This window comes from Hylobates moloch, unplaced genomic scaffold, assembly GCF_009828535.3.
Source record: "Hylobates moloch isolate HMO894 unplaced genomic scaffold, HMol_V3 SCAFFOLD_5, whole genome shotgun sequence".
Classification (NCBI taxonomy): Eukaryota; Metazoa; Chordata; class Mammalia; order Primates; family Hylobatidae; genus Hylobates; species Hylobates moloch.
The window spans coordinates 155,856,772-155,879,871 of NW_026652280.1; the positions used below are offsets into that span (position 1 = coordinate 155,856,772).

A 23,100-nucleotide genomic window follows, 5' to 3' on the forward strand; every position below is an offset into this window, starting at 1 on the left:
TTTATCATTATGTGGTATTTATTTACTATCATCATTTTTTGTTCTGCAGATAAGGAAATGGAGGCTCAGTGAGGTAAAATCATAATTCTAAGTCACAAACCTAATAAGTGGTAAAGCCAAGATTTGAACTGGAATCTGTGCTACTCAAAGATCTGTGTGATACCGAGTATGCTGCATTGTCTATCCTGAGAACAGCTCATTTCTCACATGGGTTTCACAAAGTAAAGTTAACTATCCAACAAAGGAAATAAATCACTAATTTTGTTTCTATAAATTCTTTTATAGAGGCTAGAGGAATTGAGTTCCTTTTGGAAAAGTGGGCAAAGTTTTGGGGACTACTTCTAAGGGCAATGACAGAGGAAGTTTTTGGTAGAAAACAGAATTTAGTGGGGATTCCATTGTTAAGTACATTGAACCATATTTTCTTTCTGGTGAGGAGACAGAAGTGGGAGGGAAAGAAAAGGTAAAATGGCCTTTTTCACACAATTGCCCTTCCACTGTTCAAATTACATCTTGGCTTCTACTGCCATAAAGAAAAGAAACCTCAGGAAGAAGTCAAAGGAAAGAAAGCAAGCTTATTTCTGAGCTTTTGGGAGTCTAGGCCTAGCATGAATAAAACTAATTTAAGGAAAATTTTGAGGGTAATTGACAATTCTCTGTTACTGGAAGAAAGATGTTCCTCTATAGAAAAAAATTGGGCTGAGTCTTCTAACAAAGGGAAAAATGCTGAACATTTTTGGATGGTGAACAGATATCTTGGTAGTTACTTGCAGAAGGATTAAAGGAGGATGGGGAAGGAATTGGCACATAATTCTCTTGAAAAAGAAGAAGGAATTATTTACTGTAGGCTTCCTCTGTGTCAATAACTGTGCTTGGAGCTGTCTATAAATAGGTGTTATCATATTTTCTGTTTTGTGTGTTTTTTTTAAGATAAAGAAACCAAGGATCAGAAAGGTTTTAGAGACTTGACTTGTCAAGGTCACAAGGTGGAGCCAAGATTTCAATTCATGTCTGCTAGATTTAAAAGCCCTACCCCTTGATTCTCAAACTGTACTCGAGGCACCCATGGGTGTTGTTGCAATGAACAGGGACACTGTGAGTTATATTAAATGTTTGAGGGAAACAAAGCAATACTCGACATTAGACAGACACTGTGCAAACGGCTAGCTTGAGGTAGCTCTCAGTTACAGCATTAGATTGCACGTTCTTTTTGATGAAAATCCTTGGCCGGGTGTGGTGGCTCACACCTGTAATCCCAGCACTTTGGGAGGCCAAGGTGGGTGGATTATGATGTCGGGAGATCGAGACCATCCTGGCCAACATGGTGAAACCCCGTCTCTACTAAAAATACAAAAATTAGCTGGCTGTGCTGGCACATGCCTGTAATCCCAGCTACTCAGGAGGCTGAGGCAGGAGAATCACTTGAACCAGGGAGTCGGAAGTTGCAGTGAGCTGAGATCGCACCACTGCACTCCAGCCTGGCAACAGAGCGAGACTCCGTCTCAAAAAAAAAAGGAAAAAAAAAAAAGAAAATCCTTGTGAAGCTGGGTTTTTGGTGGTTGCTGTGATAAAAAACCAAGTGGCATTTGAAAATCAATGATAAACAGAAATTAAAATTGTGGTGTCTATTACGATTCCTAGCTGTGAGAAGATAGGTGGTGTTTAACAGGTGCATGTATGACATTAATATTTTGGCTTTGATTTCTTAAGAATAAGGTAAAAATATTATTTTCTCTTTCAACTTATGTACATTGATTTTTGCAAATGACCACAAAGTAGGGCATAAATATTTACTAAGCTGTTCGGATATAACAACTTAAATGAAACTCCTAGGTATTTATTTTGGTCTAGGATCACCGTAACATCACTGAGACGCTGTGGGCATTTATATACCAAGAGTGTATTGAACACATAGGTGATGAAGTGTGGATAAGTATCAATTAATTATTAATTAAAAAAACTCAGAAATTGTCCTTGATTTCAATGAATATCTAATTGAATGGACAGACAGACATGTTACCAGTGTCATTATACTAGACTGTATCAATCATTCATTTATTCAACAAATATTTATTTTGCTCCTACTCTATCCGAGGCACTGTGCTAGACTCAGGCAATACAAGGATGGACAAGAAAGCAAGCATCCCTGCCTTCATGAAACTCACAGTCTGAAGTCAATAAACAAAGTAATCATAACTGTTCATCATATTTAACGTGACAATGTGACATGATAGAGAATATCAGAGGGTCCAACTGATCAGGGTGATCAGGGAAGGCCTTCCTGCTGAGGTGACCTTTAAGCTGAAACTTGAAGGATGAGGAAGTGCTAGCCATATAAAGAGATTTGGGGAAAGGCAAATGCAAACTGCACAAGGCATTATAAAGGAAAATCTCCCTGTCCTCCTTCTTCTTATGGCTCTGCCAGCCCTGTTCTTTGTCTGGCATAACGTATGTTAAAACTATTGGCACCTAGTTGGCAAAATGAAAGTGAGCAATAAATATTTACCTTTCCTTTTTCCCCTTAGTTGCATTTGTAATCTTTTTACCTTATTTATTTTTTCTGTTTTCCACTTCTGGTCCTGCCTACCTTTATTCTTTTTTGGGGGGTTTTGTATATTTAATCACATGAATAAATATATCATGAAGTGTATAATACCCTCTTCCATATCCTTGGCAGTGTGAACTAATAACAATGATCCAAAAAATGGCATACAAGTGCAAAACATATTATAAATGTTTAGTATGCACTGATCAGCTAAATGCTTGGTTATCTGCATTTATTAAATCTGGACATTGAAAAATAGAGTGTGACCCTTTAGTTTGGCTGCAGTTAATTTGAGACAGGAGGATAATACAGAAAGCAACAGTTCCTCTTTCCTCTAGGATGGTTAAAAGAGAAGATCTAGAATCTCAATTTTAGACAAAGTATTGAAATTATCAGTGAAATTTCTGTTCAAGAGGAAAAGACTAGTAGAAGAAAGCTAAGAAAGGGGTGATGCAAATCACACAGACAAATTTAAAGCTGAAAGTTGAGCTTTAATCTTAGCCTTAGCAATAAGAAGTCACTGTAGTGTTTTTAAGGAGGGCAAGGAAATGATTAGAATTCTGTGTTAGAAAGATCACTGACAAGGCAATGAGGAGGCTGGGGACAAGGGAAGCCAAAAAATGGGTATTTTTTTTATAGTAATGCAGGACAGAGTTGACAGCTTGAGGAGGTAGAAATGATACACTTAGGTGAGAATGCACAGGCTTTGGCAATTATTTGGAAGAGACAGGAAGTGGAGAGAAAGAAGGAAAAAGAAATCAGGACATCTCTCAAATTTCTAGCTTGAGTGAAATGGAAGATAATGGTGCCAGTGAGATCAGGATCAGGAACATGAAAGCAAAAGCAAGTTTGCAAAGGAAACATTAAATCTAATTTTGGATTTGTTATGCTTGACCTGATTTTGAGACAGTTTTAAGATTTATTATTAAATTCATGACCACAGTCTCATCTATCCCATCCCTGCATGAAGACATTTTAGACTCTTATTTTATAGTAAAATTATCCAGTTTATAGATTTTCATGACCACCAGTTATTTTGATGTTAAACTGTGATTACAGGATATTTAAATCTAAAACGTATATGTATGTATTTAGTGTGTATCCACTAAATGATGGTTTCCTTCCCATTTATATTGCAGTGAGATCTTTGAGATAAAAGAACAGTCTGTTGCTTTACTATACTATGTGCATAATATTTTGGAAAGGAAAAAGTAAAATGATACCGATTTTATAAGCAAAAAACAATGAAAATGAATGCTAATTTTTTTTCCCTTAGAAATCTAGGGTAGGTTGGTACCTCTGCTGGCAGATGTGCACACTACGCTTATTTTTCCTCAAGATCTTCCCTTTGCTTGGAATGCCCTCCTTCCTTTTCCCGTTTAACCAAATCACCTTACCTTTAATATACAGTCTAAACTAAACTTGGAGCATTATATTCTCCATCACTCAACTAACCATGTGATCATATTTTAAATAATATGCTCTTTAATTGTTTCATGTGTCTTAAGTGTATCTGGGTCGGCTTTAAATTATTGGGGGATTATAGACACATTTTATATTTCTTTTCTCTCTCTCACAGTGTTTGGCACAGTGTTACATATGCAGTTGGTGTTTAATAAATGCAACAAAATGATGCTCTGAAATGCAGATTTGTAAAAGAGTTTTGCCACTCTAGATTTTGGAGAAGTAGTTATGTGAACTTACAGATGTACTCAGATCAATTATGTTTCTAATGAAGATAAAAATATGATAACCAAATTAGCTGAAGAGTTGATGAAATAGTAGAGGTGGCATAAGTGTAGTTGAATTCTTTTCAGACCACAAAATCAGTAAGGATGGATTTCTAACTCATTCTAAAATATAGGAATTAAGCTTCACATGACTAGATTCCATAAATCTAAATTTCAAAGTTATATCCTCTTTTTATTGTTAATCAGTGTTTCCTAGAAAAGTTGTAACTCAAAGATAAAAACATTTTAAAAGTTGTGCTCTAGATCTAATTAGGAATTTTATGAGATTTGCAAAATAGAAAATCTTGGATTAGTCTTTCTTAATGATTAATACAATAAAGTTTGGGGTAGCCAAAATAATGTCACTAATATGATATAATGCACTCACTGGCCAGGCCTTGCTGGGTGACGAACTTATTCATTCTGTGTGTATTGGAACTTTTGGAGCTATGTTAATGATTTTAGGCCATGAGGGTATCATTCTTCTATGATTGATCAAATGCAACCCTCATAGTTTGAAAAAGTAGAGAGATCATTTCTATTTTAGGAAAAAAATGCACTTATCAAGGAAGATCTATTCAGTTAAAAAACATATTTAAAATTCCAAAAAATCCAAACCACACTGGCAATTACCAATAACCTTCAAATACCTCCACTGTAATCTCCTTTGGGGCTACCGGCCACTTGTGTTCATATTTTTCTTTCACAGTTTGCTCCGTGTTAGCAGTTGGATTTGAATTCTCAACACGCACTCCATGGCTTGGCTTACCCACCAAATTTTGAACAGATTTTACCATATTCTTTAAATCCTCTGGGTAAGGAGTTGGATATCGTTTTAGGTTTATTTCAACCTAGAAGTTTACAAAAAGAAATTTAACATAAAAATAACTTCAGCAAGCATGTTCACAAAACTATCCCATTTTATATTCAGCAGTATAATCAAATGCAATACAGTGAGTGTTGAGCTGGCTGAGAAACTCTGTTATAGAGTGGGATGCACAGAGTTCTCATCTTCAGCCTTGTGGGACTTCCCACCCCTTCCCACCCTTCTAGATTATAAACTAATTTTGGATCATATTCTGTCTTTAGACCTACCCTATAGATGGCTGAAATAGCAGTAGGTCAAAACACTTAAGTGATTGGTAATTTGAAAAATTTAATCAAGTTATAGCAGCTGCTTTCTTACTTTAGACACTGTTCTCTTCACTATTTTAATATTTATAAGTAATAGTGTTGATATTAAGAGTATCTTTTGAGTATCAATGCAGGTGATGGGAGGAGACCCCAAAAGCTTTACAAGTAGAGTTGCATATTAAAAACTGGGGAGTTGAAAATATCTGCTGCCCAAATAGGCATTAGCCTTCTGTTAGTTAGTGTGTTATATCAAAAGGTAGGATAGCTAATTCTTGTTAATCCCTAAGGGAAAAAAATGCTTCAGGGTGGTTTTTATATTTACTTTTTACCCTAAGAAAGTAACATGCTTCTTGAGTAATATCTTATAATGAAGAGAAATTAAAAATTGGGATCACTTTGTACAATATTTTAGGTACATGTGTAAATTTTGGCTTTTATCTATCCAGCTACTTATTTCCATTCTTGAATTCATGTTAGGGTATCAATCTAACTTTTGGGAACACATGTTAATGACTATTCTTAGCATTAAATTTAGAGGGAGAAAATATGAGACATTCTATGCAGAGTATTTCATCATCACGGTACTTGTTATAATATATTTAAAATAGAATAAGTACAAGTTGTGCATGCTAATTAAAAGGGACTGGGAGAAAAAGGAGTTACTTGGCCTGGCTTGTTCCAACAATCCTGTTTTGCATCTGAGTAGAATCAACTTTACAAAATGAAATGATTTATGTGATTGTGGTAGGTATGTATCTGTGGAAAGTGTGTGTGGGGGTGGGAGGGTAGGAGGAGAGAAGGTGAAAGAGAAGCAGTGAAAGGAAGAGGAAGAGTGGAAAAGGCAGAGAAAAAAAGAGTGAGGGGCACATCCACACCCACCCCCACACACCCATGTAATTCATGGGATGTAAGAAACTATGATGGTGATATAGATCTGAAAATTATGAATATGAATTCAAACACTTTTGCCCATCTGCAGTTTTAGCAAATCCACCAACTGTGTTATTCTTCTCAATATTTTGTCTTCCTTGTGGCTCATTTTTCTCATCAAATACTGGAATTGGACTTCACTAGATGACTTCTAACATTCCTTTTAATATTAAAGATATAAAATTATTATTCCAGTAAATATTGGGAAAACAAATGAAAAACCAGATAATTTTGTTAATGTTAGTGCTGTTTAAATGTAGTTTAATCTCTTTAAACTCTCAAATAAATAAGGATGACATTGATAATATATAGAAATATAGCTACAAAAATATAACCCAAGACAAAGTTAGAATTGACAGAAAAAAAAGTGTAAGTTGTTAGATTATAATATAAATAAATCCCAGGGTACTTAATTTGTAATGTATTCTTAAATAAACATAAAAGGAATGATATGACTACTAGACAAAGTCCATTGGGATGCATGCATTCTTAGATCTGTTGTTTAAATTGGTATTAGAAATGTTAATCACAAATTAAGTATAATTTTTAAATTATATCATTAAACTTGTTTAAAAGTACTTGACATCAAAGTGCTAGAAGTAAAAAAAATTACATTAAAAATGTAAGTTGTAGAATGCTATGACTATCATGCCAATTAAGAACATTTTATTTTTTATAACCAGCTGTATGTGAATAAAAAATAAGCTAAAGTAGGGCATTAAATTAAAATTCTACGCAACTTAAAAAATCCCCAACACTAAAACTACACTTATAAATTGAATGGAAGGCAAAAGAAATGTGAAGTGTTCTTCCTTAATTGAATTAAATACTTCATTGAATAATGTAATGTATTTTTTGTTAGATGCTATGTCCCATCTGACACAATTAGATCACTATTTGGCATGGTACTAATATTTTCTGGTTATTTTATAAGCAGGTACATGTGATATTTTGGTCATATCACCAGAATATGTTTGAATATTTTATTCCTGTGACAACATTTAAATCTAGAAATAGATTTACTATGCATTCATGAAGCTTAAGCTACAAACCTCTTCCAAAGTCTTGTGAGGGGCCCTATTATTTACATAGTCATTTTATATTCTTTTCCTGAAAGAGGACCCCCACTTAAATTGAGGAAGTTCCAGGTCTTATAAAGCTTGGATTTGTTTCACCTAAAAAATAAGCTCCTTGCTTCTCACTTACTAGCCTACTAGCAGAATTTACTGGCCTTGGAGTCAGAACATTTAAATTTAAGACACAGATTTATTCCCAACTAGCTATCATCCACTAATCTTTCTGTTGTTTCTACTCATGTAAAATGGAAATGATAATATATTTCCTACAAATCTGAGTTACTCTGGAGCTAAAATGTGAAAAATGTGAAAGTTCTTGGAAAATCTGTAAGTTCTATGCAGAGATGAGATACTATTTCTAATGTCACATTTTACTTAATGTATTTTAAAAATCTGGATTCCTTTGGTGATCTTGACTCTACTCTGTATATGTCTAAACATAGTATCTGTAACTGTCTGGATCTTTTTTTCAATTATACATAGAAACAGTTATTTAATTCAGTATCTCCCATGTTCCAGTCACCATGATAAATGTTTTATAGGGATATTTAATTTATTATTAATTATTTACATAAACATTATTATTAATTCTATAGGTTTAAATATAAATTAATATTTATACACTAAATAATAAATGATTAATAATTAAATATTATATAATTAATCATTATAATAAAATCTCACTCAAGTTTCACAACCCATTGCAGCAGCTGTTGCCACTTTACAGAAAGAAAAGTGTGGCTCAGACCATGTAAGTAACTTGCCTAAGATTACATAGCTAGTAGATGCAATATTCAAACTTAAGTCTTTTGACTCCGATGCTTATGCTACACAAGTGTTACTTAGCTCAGAGTATGGGTGCAGCATATATTTGTACAATATTGTGGAAGAAACACTGTAAGTTTAAAATGTGAATTTCTCTGAGTTAAATGGCAAAATAATTTCTATTTTTTAAATAAAGCTAAGTAACACAATATTTTATAATTTTTAAAGATGAAACTATATTTTATCATTGTATTATGTTTGGAAGCTCTATTCAAGCATATTTTATGCCCATTTATAGATTGCTTTGCTTTATTTTTCAATGGATATATGCAGTGCATCAGAAGTGAATAAACATGATCATAAACCCAGTTATACTAATACTTAACTAATACCCAAATATAAGAGCAATTTCTCTGTATGTCTAAACATATAGACTATAAATGTTCTCTTATTCCACTATGAGATAAAATATATAAATTCATTTATTATACACATAGGTAGGAAAATCAATTATATTCTTGCAAAACTGTGTTGTGTTGATCACTCACTATAAAGTATTTGCTCAGTTCACATATACATTTTATTAAAATGCAAGATTTTTACTAAAATATTACTTTAATTTTGAAAAACAAATGTTTCACAACATTCTTTGTATCTTAGATCTAAATAAAGTGCAGTAAATGCAAATAGCAGCTGCAAGATGTTGGAGACCCCCAAAAATTTAGCAATAAAGAATCACTTAAGGTTAATAGCTAGGGCATTTAGAAATGATATCTTGAATTCACACGGAACTTTTTTAATATATTATAATATATTATGTAATATAATATATTATAGTTCATGTCATGATCAAATTCTAATTCGATTTGATTGTAAATTCCAGTAAGAGAAATATTAGTTAATACTTTGATCATTGATTGTTAAATATTATATTACTTTGAGAATTAGTTGGAATGTTATACAAAGAAAAGAAACTTATAGCAGTTTTAGTTAGGAAAATGCATTCTCAGCTTGCCTTATATTGTAGCAAAAATATAAGACAATGGATAAGTATCTAGTCCATTACATGTGGATAGTAAAGTTTACAAGACATGCAGTGTTCTTTCACATTCCAGTAAGACATGTTATTCCCCCCATTAACCTCTTAAAACACCCAACCACAGAGATAAGGAAGCCCTATTTGCCACAACTCCCAATTCAATCTTCTCTTACAGGAATTCATACGATCTGTGTCTTCAAATTAAAGGAAATTGATGCTTTTCAACAGATGTCTATCTTTGTGCTTAAAGGCCACTCTCAGCAAATCTCAATTTAAATCTGATGCTATTTTAAGAATTAAGTTTTAGCTATTTAATCTCCCCCAGAATTCACATTATAAAAAATGTGCATATACGTGGAGGGGACAATTTAGAATGTATCAATAGTGTCATCAACATTCTGCCCAACTATTGGTATTCCCACACTTGAAATTAAAGAAAAAAAAATAAAGCACCCAACTCAAAAACCATGCCAGATATCCCACCAATAGGCACCTCACGTTGATATTCCCTCCCCTCTGACTTAGTCCTCCCCACCCCATTGCCAATGTCAATAAACAAAATGTTAAATTGAGATAAAACACTGGCAATTGGAAGGTTTCTATGTGATCGACATTTCTTACCCCAAATCATGCAGAACATACCCCATAAACCACTGTTCCAAGGTTGCCTCTACATGGGAGATTCTCCTACCCCAGACACCTAGGCCTACCTGTCTGCCACTTAGAGAGGGAAGAGTGGTGGATTGTGCTGCAACTGGCAATGGAGTACACATGCTCCTTTCCTGCTGGAGGCCACTTATACAACCCCATGCCAGCTGTGGGTCATTCTGGGGGACGGGCATATCTTGGATCTGCTGATCACACCTGGCCCATGGTGTGCAGCAATCGCCAGACAGTCTGGCAGGTTGGAGAGTAATCCCACGCTGGCCCCTTTCCCAGGGGGCTTGGCAGGACAGATCCTGTGGGAGAAGGAACCTCCATTTTCTGGGAGAAAGAGGAGCGCTGTAGCAACACTTTCACTGTATCATTTTTCTACTCTCTTTTTCTTTCACTCTGAGTTATGCATTTAAAATAATGATCATAAAGTTAGTTTTAAATCCACGTATAAAACGGTACTAATCTTATATGATGCTAAAGGGTCACAATTTCTTCACACAATGCAGCATTCATACTACACTATACAGACTGTAAGTAGGGCATTATACTCTAGTCCATTTGAAAGTTGAAAGCATAGGTCAATGGTTCCTTTTGAAATTTCATGTAAATTAAAGGTAAAATGGTGCTGAATTTAATGTACATGTAATGAACCAGAAAAGTGTGATTAATTTAGTGTAAGATTACAATATATTCTATTCATCATACTTCCAGGATGATTTATTTAGAAGTTTGTTTGTGCTCTAATTTGTCCAATAGCCAATGGCATTGGAAATATTCAAATTAGTCAAAACTGAGTAGTTTGAGATTTTGAAACACACATTGTTTCATTAATACATAAATAAACCAAATGTAAATAAACACAGAGAAAAAACACTCTAAAGTATAATGAACCTACTCTGATTATAAACAAACTTGAACACATAACACACAAACAGGGCTTCTAAATAACTGTAAGCATTTACTATATTTTATGTTTTCATTGACACATATACCAGAGTATATTAAATGCACTTTCTTCTTGCATTCTTTGAATATAGAATTTCAGGAAGAAGCATGTAAGTTTTGGTAATTCAATGAAATATCAAGATGAATCAGAAGTCCGGTATAGAATGCATCATCCATTGGTTATGGATTTAACATACGAAATCCGTAAAAGAACTGCAATGTTCTGAAGGTTTGTTTTCAGTTTAGCATTATTTTTTCTAGGAACTCACAAGTTCAAAAAGATGTCTCTTTGGTTGTTAGACAGCACTAATCAACTATCGAGAGACATTTTTTTTTAAACCCAAATCTTTAACAAAATTGTTATTTTGGATTTGGGAATCCATTTTGGGTTCTCCGTAACGATATTGGTAGGCCTTGCCAGTAAGGGCTCATGTGCTGATTTAAGAAATAAAGTTCAGAAAATGTGGAAAGGAGAGGACAGAGACAAACATAACACACAATCTAGCCTTACTAATAGAACGTATATGCAATTATAAAGGTAATTAGTCACTAAGAGAGCTGTTAGTAGCCATGATAGAAAAAGTACACATACAATGTTATAAAAAGTAAATGAGAGATTCAAGATGTTGCCATGCCAACATGAAAATGTGATGTTGAGAAAATCTAAATCAATTCTGATGATAATTAAAAATTTAAGTAATGGAGAAATACACATTTTAAACTTCAATCTTGTTACTTGACTTAGTAGTCCCTATAAAAGATCTTTTAAATATACTTTGAGGTGAAAAAAAATCGAAGCTATGTTCCCTAAGGAACATCACCTGCCATTAGGCACTAATCTTCCTTAAAATTGTCCTCATATTTAAGGAAACTCATAAATTCTTCTTGAATAGCCCAAGGACACAGAACTTTTCAGAGGTTTTAATGCTAATGTAACATATTACTCTGTTGGCCCTTCCAGAAATGTTTATTTTGGCCTCATTCAGTCTGCATGACGCTTTGCTCAGTGATTAAAAAAAAAATCATCGTAGCATGTCAACAATGAAACAAGGTTCTTAGATGAAGTCTATCACACAGATTTTTTTTTTTTCTACTTTCTCTCAGCTTGAATCTCTCTCAGGCAGTCATTGGATGAAGTGGCATTTCAAATTTGCTCACTCAGATTTGGGACATTAGTCTCATTCTGAAGCACACCAATGCTTCCAGAACTACCAGCATGCTGTAATCAAAGGTACCGCCATGAGACTTGAAGAGGTATCTGACTTTGTCCCAAAATCTATCTGAATAAGAACAATGGACAAACAAAAAGATAAGGAGAAGAAAGAGGAAACAAAAGCTAAAAGGTTCACCTTAACTTTCCCGGCATTTTCGTCATCTTCTTTTTTGTCTTCAAATTCAAAGGCAACAGTCATGCGTTGTTGTCTCTGCTCTTCCCACAGTGTAGGGTTAAAGCTGTCACTGTCTGACTGGAAATCTACAGTTAGATTCCAAAGTATTACTGCTTTTTTAAAAAACAATTTTACACAAAGTATTTAATACAGTATGCAAAAATGGTGATCGATACTACAAACAAATACAGAAATAAAGAAAAAAGAAAGAGAAAGAAGGAAAGAGAAACAAAAGAATAAAATTCCCTTGATATTTATTACATGGTCTTTTGTAATCTTAACTCAAATTCAGTATTCCTGAAATACTCGGGATTGGGAAATTTTCTAGTGTAGGAAATGGGGTCCCCATAGGACAATACTAATAATATAGAGAGTTAGACCAAGCATTTTAAAGCGTTATCTTTTTCAATCCTTACAACAGCACAATGGAATACTCATCTCATCCTTTACTTTACTAATGAGTTTTAAGGGACTTGCTCAAAGTGTTAAGAGACTTCTCAGTGGCTAATGCAGGATTCTGTTCCTGTCTAAATAGAATCCTTATTTGTAACTGCTAAACTCTCTACAAATTTCTTTTATAAAAGTTACCACATAACATTGACTTTGCAATAAGGTATCTAAGATTGCAACCTTTTCCTTTTATTGTGGGGTCAATGAGGGGAGCTTGTTTTTATGGTAGAGAGCGTGGAAAATTTAGTCTCTTTCAGTTAGTTTAAACGTGTCAAATTAACAGGGAAATGGCTTATAAATCTTTAATTTACATAAAATGTTGGCTAATGATAATATCTTCTTTGCAACATTATGGCAAAGATCACATGAAAATGCAATAAAAGTACTTAGTTAAGGCTAAATGCTTTTCCAAAGGAGGTCCTTTATGATACATGTCTTTCTTTGTTACAAGGGATTCTGAAAACTCATTTATTACACTCCTGCCTGGAAAACCAAAGGATGACTTGCTTTAAGTTCAAGGAAACTTTTCAATTACCAACCTTTCTTTTCTCAAAGAAAAAAACAAAAACAAAAGCAAACTCAGCTAGGCTAATTCCTTAACACTACACCCTACCTAACTGAATGTACCGTGGGACAAATTAGGGATTCAATCTGTGAGATCATATCTCAGAAATGACCAGTGAATATGAGATACTTTTCATTTTTTCCCTATGTTCTTTTGAAGTTAAATATTTTGATAATGTAGAGCTATTAAAATGAAAACATAAGTAAAGCTGCATGAATATAACATAATCCTTACTTAAGATGTCTCATAAAATACGTAAACATGGTGGCTTTTCTTTTATCAATTCAAAAGGTTAATTTTATTGACTTATAAAAATGCATATTAAAACAATCTTTTCCTACTTCTGTAGACAAAATTTAAAGAAAAATATCCTAAAATATTCCAAAATGATTCACTTACATTTGGAGGTCAAAGACTAAAGTCATTTATTATAATTATCCCTGGAAATAAGAAATACACAAACAAATGGTTTCTTTTACAAGTTGGCCTCATTGACATGGATTGGGTAGATTTAATCCATGGCTGGATTAAAATAAGTTTACTCTTCCAAGAATTATTGTTATCTATAACTGTAGAAAATGTGCATATCAGCTTGTGTTGGCTTGGGCTAAGGAGCCTATGCTAAGTTTCAAATAGCAAAGGACAAAGCTCTTTTAACCTTTTTAAATGAATAATGTGATCATAGAAGAGAAGATTTAATTATTGAAAAAGGATTTAGGGATATTGGTTAGGGAAACTCAACTTGAAAGAATGGTCTTATTTGCAAGTATCTATTTATGGTTGACTTAGACCATGAATTTGAGTCCAGAGATCATTGGACTAGATGTTTAAATTGTGTTCATGCAATAAATGAACACAGCAACTAAACCAGTTCACTGAAACTTCCTTAGGATCTGACTGCTCATAGCTCATTTTGATTAGCTGGTTACCGGATTTGCTTTACTCGTCACGTGTCTTGCAAAATCCATAAACAGCAATAGTTGCTCCTAAATATCAACATTATTTTTATAAGATATAATGATGAGGAGTTTTATTTTGGAAGCTTATCTAAAATAGAGTAGAAAATAGGACTTATGCTTAAAGCATATCCCCAAATGATATTTGTGTGTCATGTAACTATCTTTATAAGCTTGTCCATGTGCCAGTACTCCTGGCCAGAGAGCCGAATAAAATTAGTCATTTCTATCCATAATCATTATACGTAGAGAAGAAATTTCTACTGACAGTTTACCTTCATCACCACGAGGCTGCTGGGGAAACATGTAGTTAGTCAATACTCTTTGCTTTGTTTCTGGATGGGCTTCTGTTTGTAAAGGGATAAGGGCTTTGGACTAGAAGCAAAGAACATACAAATTAGATGAATACAATTGCAAATATATAACAGTCAATAGTCTGGTCTCACTCAGATAAATAAACATTGGGGGGAAAAAAGTGAAAAAAAGGAAATAAGAAATTACAACATGAAATAATACTATTACTGAGGAATATTTTCATATTCTAAGATTTTCATAATAAAGTTTTCTTCTTCTTTTGTATATGCTTTTACAAAACTTATCAAAACCTATTCAACTGAGCAATGTCAGATTTAATCCTGAAGAGACCAAAATGTGTTAAATTGTTTCAACTAAGTAAGCTTTTGGTATGGTTCTATATGCCTATTCATTTTCATGGATTGTTGCCCTAGAAAGACAAATGGAATTTGCTATCAAATTTATGCTATACAAGATCATCTATGAATTTAATTAGGTTAAAAGAGCATTCATTTATTTATAAGATATATTTTTATAGCCCAAGACAGGGTCCACTTTATAGATGAGCAACTGTACTTGTACCTGATATATCATAATATATTGACCTCTGTGCGTATTTCATTCTGTTATTAATTTGATTTCAGAAATACTCATTTTGAAGGGGTATTCTAGAACTCTGATATTCCATGTCAGAAATATATTGGAAATGATTATCTAATATACTAAAAATCTGCTTATTTAATGACATTAATAGCAGTGAAACACAAAGGGGATTTTTGATATCAGTTTGTCTCATGAAACTGAGTCATAACCACATTACATTACGGTTCTAAATAAAAGTTAAATGATGCAGTCACTGCTCTGTTCATTCTCCCACAAGAATAATAAATCATATTGTTTTTTTCCCACAATGCAATATTGTGGAATATACTATTACATTAGCGTAGTTCACATTGATTCCAGAAATTATTTATGATGATATATTGATGCCTTGAAAAATCTATAGTTTATTGATAAGATTTGAATTTGAATTACTAATTTTTGACTCAATAGATGGAAGCAAATGCTGTAATTACTGTAGGAACACAAACAATATTCTTATATTTACATTTTATAATTTGTAAAGGTTATATTAAATTTTCCACAAGTGTCCAATGACTGTAAGTATGAACAATTCACGTACCAGTAATGCTACTTTTATGCTCGGAAAATAATGATGAGCTAAATTCAAGATGAATTGTTTTCATTTAGCCATTCATATTTGAGGATAGGTGTTTCAAAATTTAAGGATCACAAGAAAAAAGAAGCCTAATAAACTATATAAAAATTGTCTATCATTTGTTCTTCTGTAGGCAAATCAGATATCTTCCATGGTTTCTTGTTATTTTCCAGTTAATAAAATTATTTACTAATGCAATATTACTGATTCAATTAAAATCTGTTTTCAAGAGGATAAAAAAAATCAAAACAATTTTACAGAAAATACTAATAGTTGCAAAAAGATATTGCAAATTCTTTTTTTTTTTTTTCTGAGACAGAGTCTCACTCTGTCACCCAGGCTGGGGTGATCTAGGCTCACTGCAACCTGTGCCCCCCGGGTTCAAGGGATTCTCCTGCCTCAGCCACCTGAGTAGCTGGGATTATAGGCACGCACCACCATGTCGAGCTAATTTGGTATTTTTAGTAGAGACAGGGTTTCACCATATTGGTCAGGCTGGTCTTGAACTCCTGACCTCAAGTGATCTGTGTGCCTTGGCCTCCCAAAGTGTTGGGATTACAGCATGAGCCACCGAGCCCAGCCTGATATTTCAAATTTCATGACTGAAGCTTTTGAAGTAAGTTGATTATAATTAAAAGGATAAGAAGGAAAAGGAACATAGAGGATAATAATTCCCTGTTGTGGGGATTGTGGTAACAATTTCTTATTCTTTACCTTCAGAGATATAATTAAAGTATATCCTCTAAGGACATACGTGTACCACCTAGAGGTTAAAAAGCTATAAAAATGATCATTTTGTGTATTAGATCTCAGAGAATGAAGTAGATGTTAAACAGAAGTATTCAAGGAGGGTGGGGCTTACAGTACTGTTTTGACTTTAGCAATGTTTGAATTGCTATCTTTACAAAAATCTCTCTTTCTGGGGATAAAAACAATCTACATTTTGTAGTTGCTGTCAAAGGTATCTATTGGGAATAAATTAGTAATTCAAACTTTCAATTATAGTTCATCTTAATAAACAAATCAGGCAATAAAACCTTTTACCTGATTGTCAGAAAGCCACAAAGCTGCAAGCTCTTTAAGTTTGGTAAATGAGAATGGTAAATTCTTCAATCTGCAAAAACACAAAAAGTCTAATAGCATGGGTAAAGATGGATAAAAGTTCATTTCTAAGAATTATTTAAAATACTCTAATTCATTGGTTTCATTCTTTTCTTGAATCCCTTTGCCATTAAGCAGTCTGAACGATATTTTAAAAAATGAAAATATCCTATTTACAACCCTTCAAATACTTCCCATTATATCTGAATACAAATAAAAAATTTTTAACATGTATGGTTAGGCCCCTAAAAATCCCTCCAGAAGTTTATCTGCAACTCTTGTCCTGACTCAGTCCCATCAGGACAACTGGCTCTATCCGCCTGCTCTTTTCTCTGGAATACTCTCTCCCATACTTCACTTTACTGAATCCCACATATGCATTCATTCTTAGCTTAAATGCCATCTTCTCAAAGAGGCTTTTCTTCACTCCTCATTTAAATTACTTCCCTCAATCTGGTTTCAAAGCACCTTGTATTTTCCTTCATGGAACATATTGCAGTTTTTAATTATACATTTATTTTTGTGGCAATTTGCTTACTCTTTGCTATCCCCTGAAAACTGTAGGCTCCATGAGGGCAAAGGACCATGCTTGTTTTACTACTAAAGGAACGTACAGCTCCCAGTATTATGTTGACCTTCAGCAAGTATGTTCTTTTGACCTTCATGCAATGTGTAGTAGATATTCAAAGGGGTAATCTTTAAAAAATTAGCACTTCTAAGATGTATAACTTGATATTAGCCTTGGTATTCAATCAAAATTATATATTTAGCTTTGGCTTCAGCCTTCGGAGGGCCAAAGTACTTCACACTATCTGATATCCTTCAAATTGTGCATGATCAACACATTGTGATCACATGGGTTACCATCAAAGCTAGTTAGCAAAGTGAGTAGTACAAACAAGGCATGCCAATGAGACTTATTACTAACTTCTGAATATTCACTTTTGAATACAGATAAACATTTTAGATATAATATAGAATGAAAATTGCCTTGTCTTTAATGTATTAGAATTCTGTCAGCCAACAGATGAATAAATTTATTTTGATAATGGAAGTGGGCAATCTTATAGTAATTAAAAATTAATTTTATAGTTAATTTTATGAGCAAAAGCAGTTAAACACTTCTTAAAAAGCTAATAAATATGAAAAGAGATTGAAAGGCAATATAAATATTAAAACTGCATTATATAGACAACTTTAGAAAAAATATAATCTTTCTGAGCTAATAAATATTTATAAAATATAAACATGAATATAAATAACTGATATTAAATTATATCGCAATTCTTTTTTATATAATTGTTACAGTAACATTTATAACTTTAAGCCAAATTATCCCTAAAAGTTATTCCTAAATAAAAGTTATTTCAATTCACTTAAGCCAGAAATTGTGAAGTAAGATCTTATTGGGAGAGTTTTTCACATCGTATGGGGTATATTAAAAGCAGAACGTCAATTCTGCTGCATTGATATTACATGAGTGCAAAACTATCCAGAATCATGTAAGCAACATCCATGATATCATCATCAATCCAGTCGTAAATGCAGAATATGAAGAACATGCTAGAAAAGGGCAAGGTACCCTTGTTTTTCTTTCCTTTTCCAGTGACCTCTATTGCAAGTGAGCTCCTATTTGGTAACATAAATGTATAGTACATTGACCACAGGAGCGATCTTGCAGCTGACAAGGCAGAGGAATCATTGTTCCTAACTATAATGTCAAACTTTAACAATCTAGTACGTTTTAAATATGAAATTATAACAATCATTACTTTCGGATGACATTTCTTATTTAATCTTTTCTCCAAACAGTTCCTTCTCTGCTGGTAATATTTAACTTTGGCCTAACTTTAGCTGAATATTGATTTTTACCTCTGCTTGATTTACTGATTGATTCATTAATTTAAAAATATTAATTTGGCTCCATAGTATGTTGCAGCAACTGTACTAGGACATAACTTAAGCTTATATTTCTGTCCTGATGAAGTTATTTTAAACTTCTGATATTGTGAGCTCCTCTATGTATTATTCATAAATTTTGCCCTAGCACCTAGCAGTGTGTCTGGCTCATCGTAGGTGAACTCAAGTCTGCTACAGTTGTTGAATAAGTATCTTCAAAGTATTAATAGAACTTCTAATTATGATATATATTGATATTTGCTAAGTATATTTTGCATATTATGAATGAATTATTTTCATTCATAATACCAAGAATTTCCTAATCTTATTTATAAGAATATAATTAGAGATCTTAAAAAATGTCTTGCCAAAAGTCAGAAAAAACTTTCAATGCATTTTCTTCATTTTCCAGGCTAGTAACACAGTCAGAAGACGAAGCAAGGTTGGTTTGACATGACTTGCTCTTGATGCATAAAGCTTTGGTGCTTCCTTGCCACCTGATACTATAAATAACACTCCAAACTTTTTATTAAAATGTTTTATTCCCTTGTGGGAATATTATTAACTAGTAAATGAAGTTTTGAAGTTCACATTTTTCCTTAAACTAAGAAACAAATGAGAATTCCAATGCTTATCCTGAAACTTCCAAAATCTAATTATTCTTATGATTCCATAAAAGCTAATCTTTGATCATTTCATTGCAAGTTCTCTCAGTTCCTTGTATTATCAATTGTCTAGTTGAAACTTATTGAAAACATAGAGCTCATGCATTATATTCTGCGATCATTTTATTTTCTTAGCAGTTATCTCTAGTCAATATTTGTTTTTATCCTTTCCTATTTGAGGATAATTATCTTTTATAGAGTAGGTGGAAACAAAGATAAATTGAGGTTTGCACTTTTTCTTTTTACCCATCTATCAATATAACGGCATTATTAGAAGTAAAGGACCTATCCTTTCTTTGTTCATCCTGCTCTAAACATGACTAAATAGCCATTTCGTTGTCAGTATTCTTACAAGCACTTTGATGGAACTGAAAATATACACATTGCCCGGTCAATTTGTTGGAGACCAAAATATAGACATCAAAACACATATGTGTGCATACATACATACATAGATATGCACATTTTTATTAATATATTTTATATATTTTTATTATAGTTATTTTCCATGTCTTCATATTATTATGCTTTCTGCATATGGGAAGGCTTTTGTATATAAATTTGTGTGATTCATATTTATATAATTTTAATACATTACATATTTTAATACATTACATTATTTATATAATTTTAGTACATTACATATTTGATATAATCAAATAACAAAATTTAGAAATACTTGGTTTAAAAAATAATTTACCTTCTGCTATTTTAAAGAAAGTATCAGTATTTGCATTCCGTATACATCAAAAGGCGGAAAATGTTATCAAAACTATAGGCAAAAAAACCTATAATTTGCTTTAAGCAAATAACTAATATGTGATTGTGAAATGTTGCAAAAATACCTGTTGTCACTCAAATTTAGGACTCTTAGTTTCTGCATCTGTCCAATCTCTTCAGGAAGAAATTCTAACTTGTTGGAGCGTAGAGACATGACTGTTACATTCTTACAACTTCCAATCTGTAGGTAACAAAAGAAAATAGGCAAAAAAATCAGAGCACAATACTATTTTTTATATCAATTTTTCTAATTTTTAAAACAATTTAAGTAATAGATTTTCTTATTTTTAACTTTCTTTTAATATGTGCATTGTTTTGTTTTTAAATGTAGCTCTTTAAAATATATGTATATTATATATATTATTTTAGATATTAAGGGAATTTATACCAAATTTTCTTTTACATATTAAAAGTGAAGAATTTTCTTTATAATTTCATGCTTAAAATACTTGCTAACATTATTGTTTTCATATATCATATAATTTTGTCTGTCGAAGTGAGTACTAATATATCTTTGTTTATAACAGAAGATCATACACACTCAAAAATACAATATTGTTGACATTTCCTAGGCAAAGTTAGTTTTGCTTCACATTAGAGTGTTTTTTGTCATTTTTAATAATATATTTTGGCTCTAAAATAATTATATATTGTTTATTGTTGCGTCATTATAAGAGTGTTTCGTAGAAAATGCTCAATTGAAAATGTACTTCACATACAGCAAACGAGCACAAAGTAAATTAAAAAAATATACTTTATACTTTTTTGATATTAGTAACTAAAATCCCACTTAGATGTAAAAATTAACAGAATCTCTTGGTGGATCCAGAAGTTAAAATAATATTATAATGCAACATGACTCCTTAAAAAGCATATGTACGTTTAAAAAGTTTGCTACAGAAATAAAAATGTAATTACTCCAAAATATTATTTATAACTATTCTGAAAACCAAAAGATATAAATTAAGTGACTTTAAATGATATTTCCTAGCATTAATTAACTTATATTTTCTTCCTTTTATTTGCATGCGAGATTTAAGTCAAATGCATTTTCTGGGTCAAATATAAGAACTTGTCATTTAAAATAGAATAATTAGCAAATATATATGTAGATAATTCCTATATATATTCACAGCTCAACTCATGAATCTACATTGCTATTCTACCTGTTAAGATTTTATTCCAAAACGTATTAATTAAAAGTTAATAAACAGAAAACAAGTTTATTTCTCACTTCTCTGGGTAATTCTGGAAGGAAATTCTCATCAACGGCTAATGTCCGAAGACTATGAAGGTAGCCAATAGTAGAAGGTAGTGACTCCAGTTCATTACAGCTACAGTCAAATTCTTCTAATAAAGATAAACTGAAAAGTTAAATACATTAGTTAGACATTTTAAAAGTTTAGATAGCAAAATGTTTTGAAAAAGCCACATATCCAAAATTCACAAACAAAAGTTATTCATGTGGTGACAACATAATATTATATAAATTAATTTACCAGTTCAAATGATTTAATACTATCAAATAAATGGTTTAACTTGGTAAAATAAATATAGTTTTCTTTTTCCCTTTCTAAATTTACCTGTTATTTAACAGCCATTGAAAACGACAAAATAATTTTTCATTTGTTTACAACTTAGGTGCTCTTTGTAGCCAGATGTTCAGAATGTGTATCCTTGGAATGAGTGAATATAACTGTCATGGGGTAAGGAGAAGGGTGGAGAGGGCAGGTCCAGGGGATGATTGAGTTGGGAGAAACAATAAAAACAAAACATTGATAAAATGTTAGGTATTTTACTAAGCATTTTAGAGATTAAAGAAAAAAACACCAATTCTCTTCCTCATAAAAACTATTTAAGATATGTAATATTTTAAAGCCCATTTTACAGATAAGAAAATTAAGGCTTAAAGGGGCTAACTTCTTCAAGGCCACACAAAATAACAACTCTGGGAATTAAATGCAGACAGTATAGAACCACTGTATTATCCTGCCTCTTAGCAGGTGCTATGGACAGGGCTCATTTCAGCCTGCAGATGTGTTTTGTTTGATTTATATACTGGTATTTTAGAAAGTGTTAAATTATTTAAGTATTTAAAATTTTACATAATGATCCAGATTTTTGATGCCTCTTGAAACAGAGAAAGATCTGTCGATACGGGGTCTGTATTCTTCCATGACAAGTAATGGAAATGGATTAATAGCTGCTGCCTTCAAACGGGCGTAATTCTTCAGTTTGCCTCCAGTTTGTCACAATCCCTATCAGTCCATACTTAGCTGGCTTTACTCCAGATCTACAGAAAGGAATTGTACACATGTACATTGAAGTTATCACGAGGCAACAAGATACTTCAATGCCTGGTTTGAGACAGCTGGGAAAAAAGGGCCTGGCACAGAGTAAGCACCAGATACATTGCAGTTGGTGTTGGCATTGTTGAAATCATTATTAAACTGCTCTTACTATTCCTATTATATTGCTGTTATTTAATAGGAAGGAACCCCCAGGGGTGAAGATTCTACCAATGTAGAGGGAAAAATGAATTTGAGTTAGGTGGCGTAAGGTTGTAGAATTAGCATCCTTTTTTTTCTTTTGTTGAGATGTAGTCTTGCTCTGTCATCCAGGTTGGAGTGCAGTGGCACAAACTCAGCTCACTGCAACCTCCACTTCCTGGGTTCAAGCGATGCTCCTGTCTCAGCCTCCCAAGTAGCTGGGATATAGGCTCCTGCCACCACGCCCGGCTAATTTTTGTATTTTTAGTAGAGATGGGCTTTTGCCATGGTGGCCAGGCTGCTCTCAACTCCTGACCTCAAGTAATCCACCCTCCTCAGCCTTCCAAAGTGCTGGGATTACAGGCATGAGCCACTGTGCCTGGTCAGCATCCTTTTTTATGTTAAAACTAGTTAGCTTGAGTGCAATTTGCTTCCATTATTTATTTAACAATTGAACACAGAAATTAAGCATA

At 32.8% G+C, this 23,100-nt stretch overlaps 1 protein-coding gene across 1 annotated transcript in view; it reads right to left on the reverse strand.

Annotated features, from left to right (window-relative positions):
- Positions 1-23,100, reverse strand: part of LOC116469905 (leucine-rich repeat-containing protein 7) — a 145,994-nt gene that overhangs the window by 93,947 nt on the left and 28,947 nt on the right. The window contains exons 4-10 of the mRNA XM_032155621.2: positions 21,373-21,502; positions 20,204-20,319; positions 16,738-16,807; positions 14,456-14,555; positions 12,171-12,295; positions 9,930-10,178; positions 4,926-5,126 (exon numbers count right to left, since the gene is read on the reverse strand). Of these exons, the coding sequence (XP_032011512.1) occupies positions 4,926-5,126; positions 9,930-10,178; positions 12,171-12,295; positions 14,456-14,555; positions 16,738-16,807; positions 20,204-20,319; positions 21,373-21,502 (991 nt within the window). The remainder of the gene's footprint in view (positions 1-4,925; positions 5,127-9,929; positions 10,179-12,170; positions 12,296-14,455; positions 14,556-16,737; positions 16,808-20,203; positions 20,320-21,372; positions 21,503-23,100) is intronic.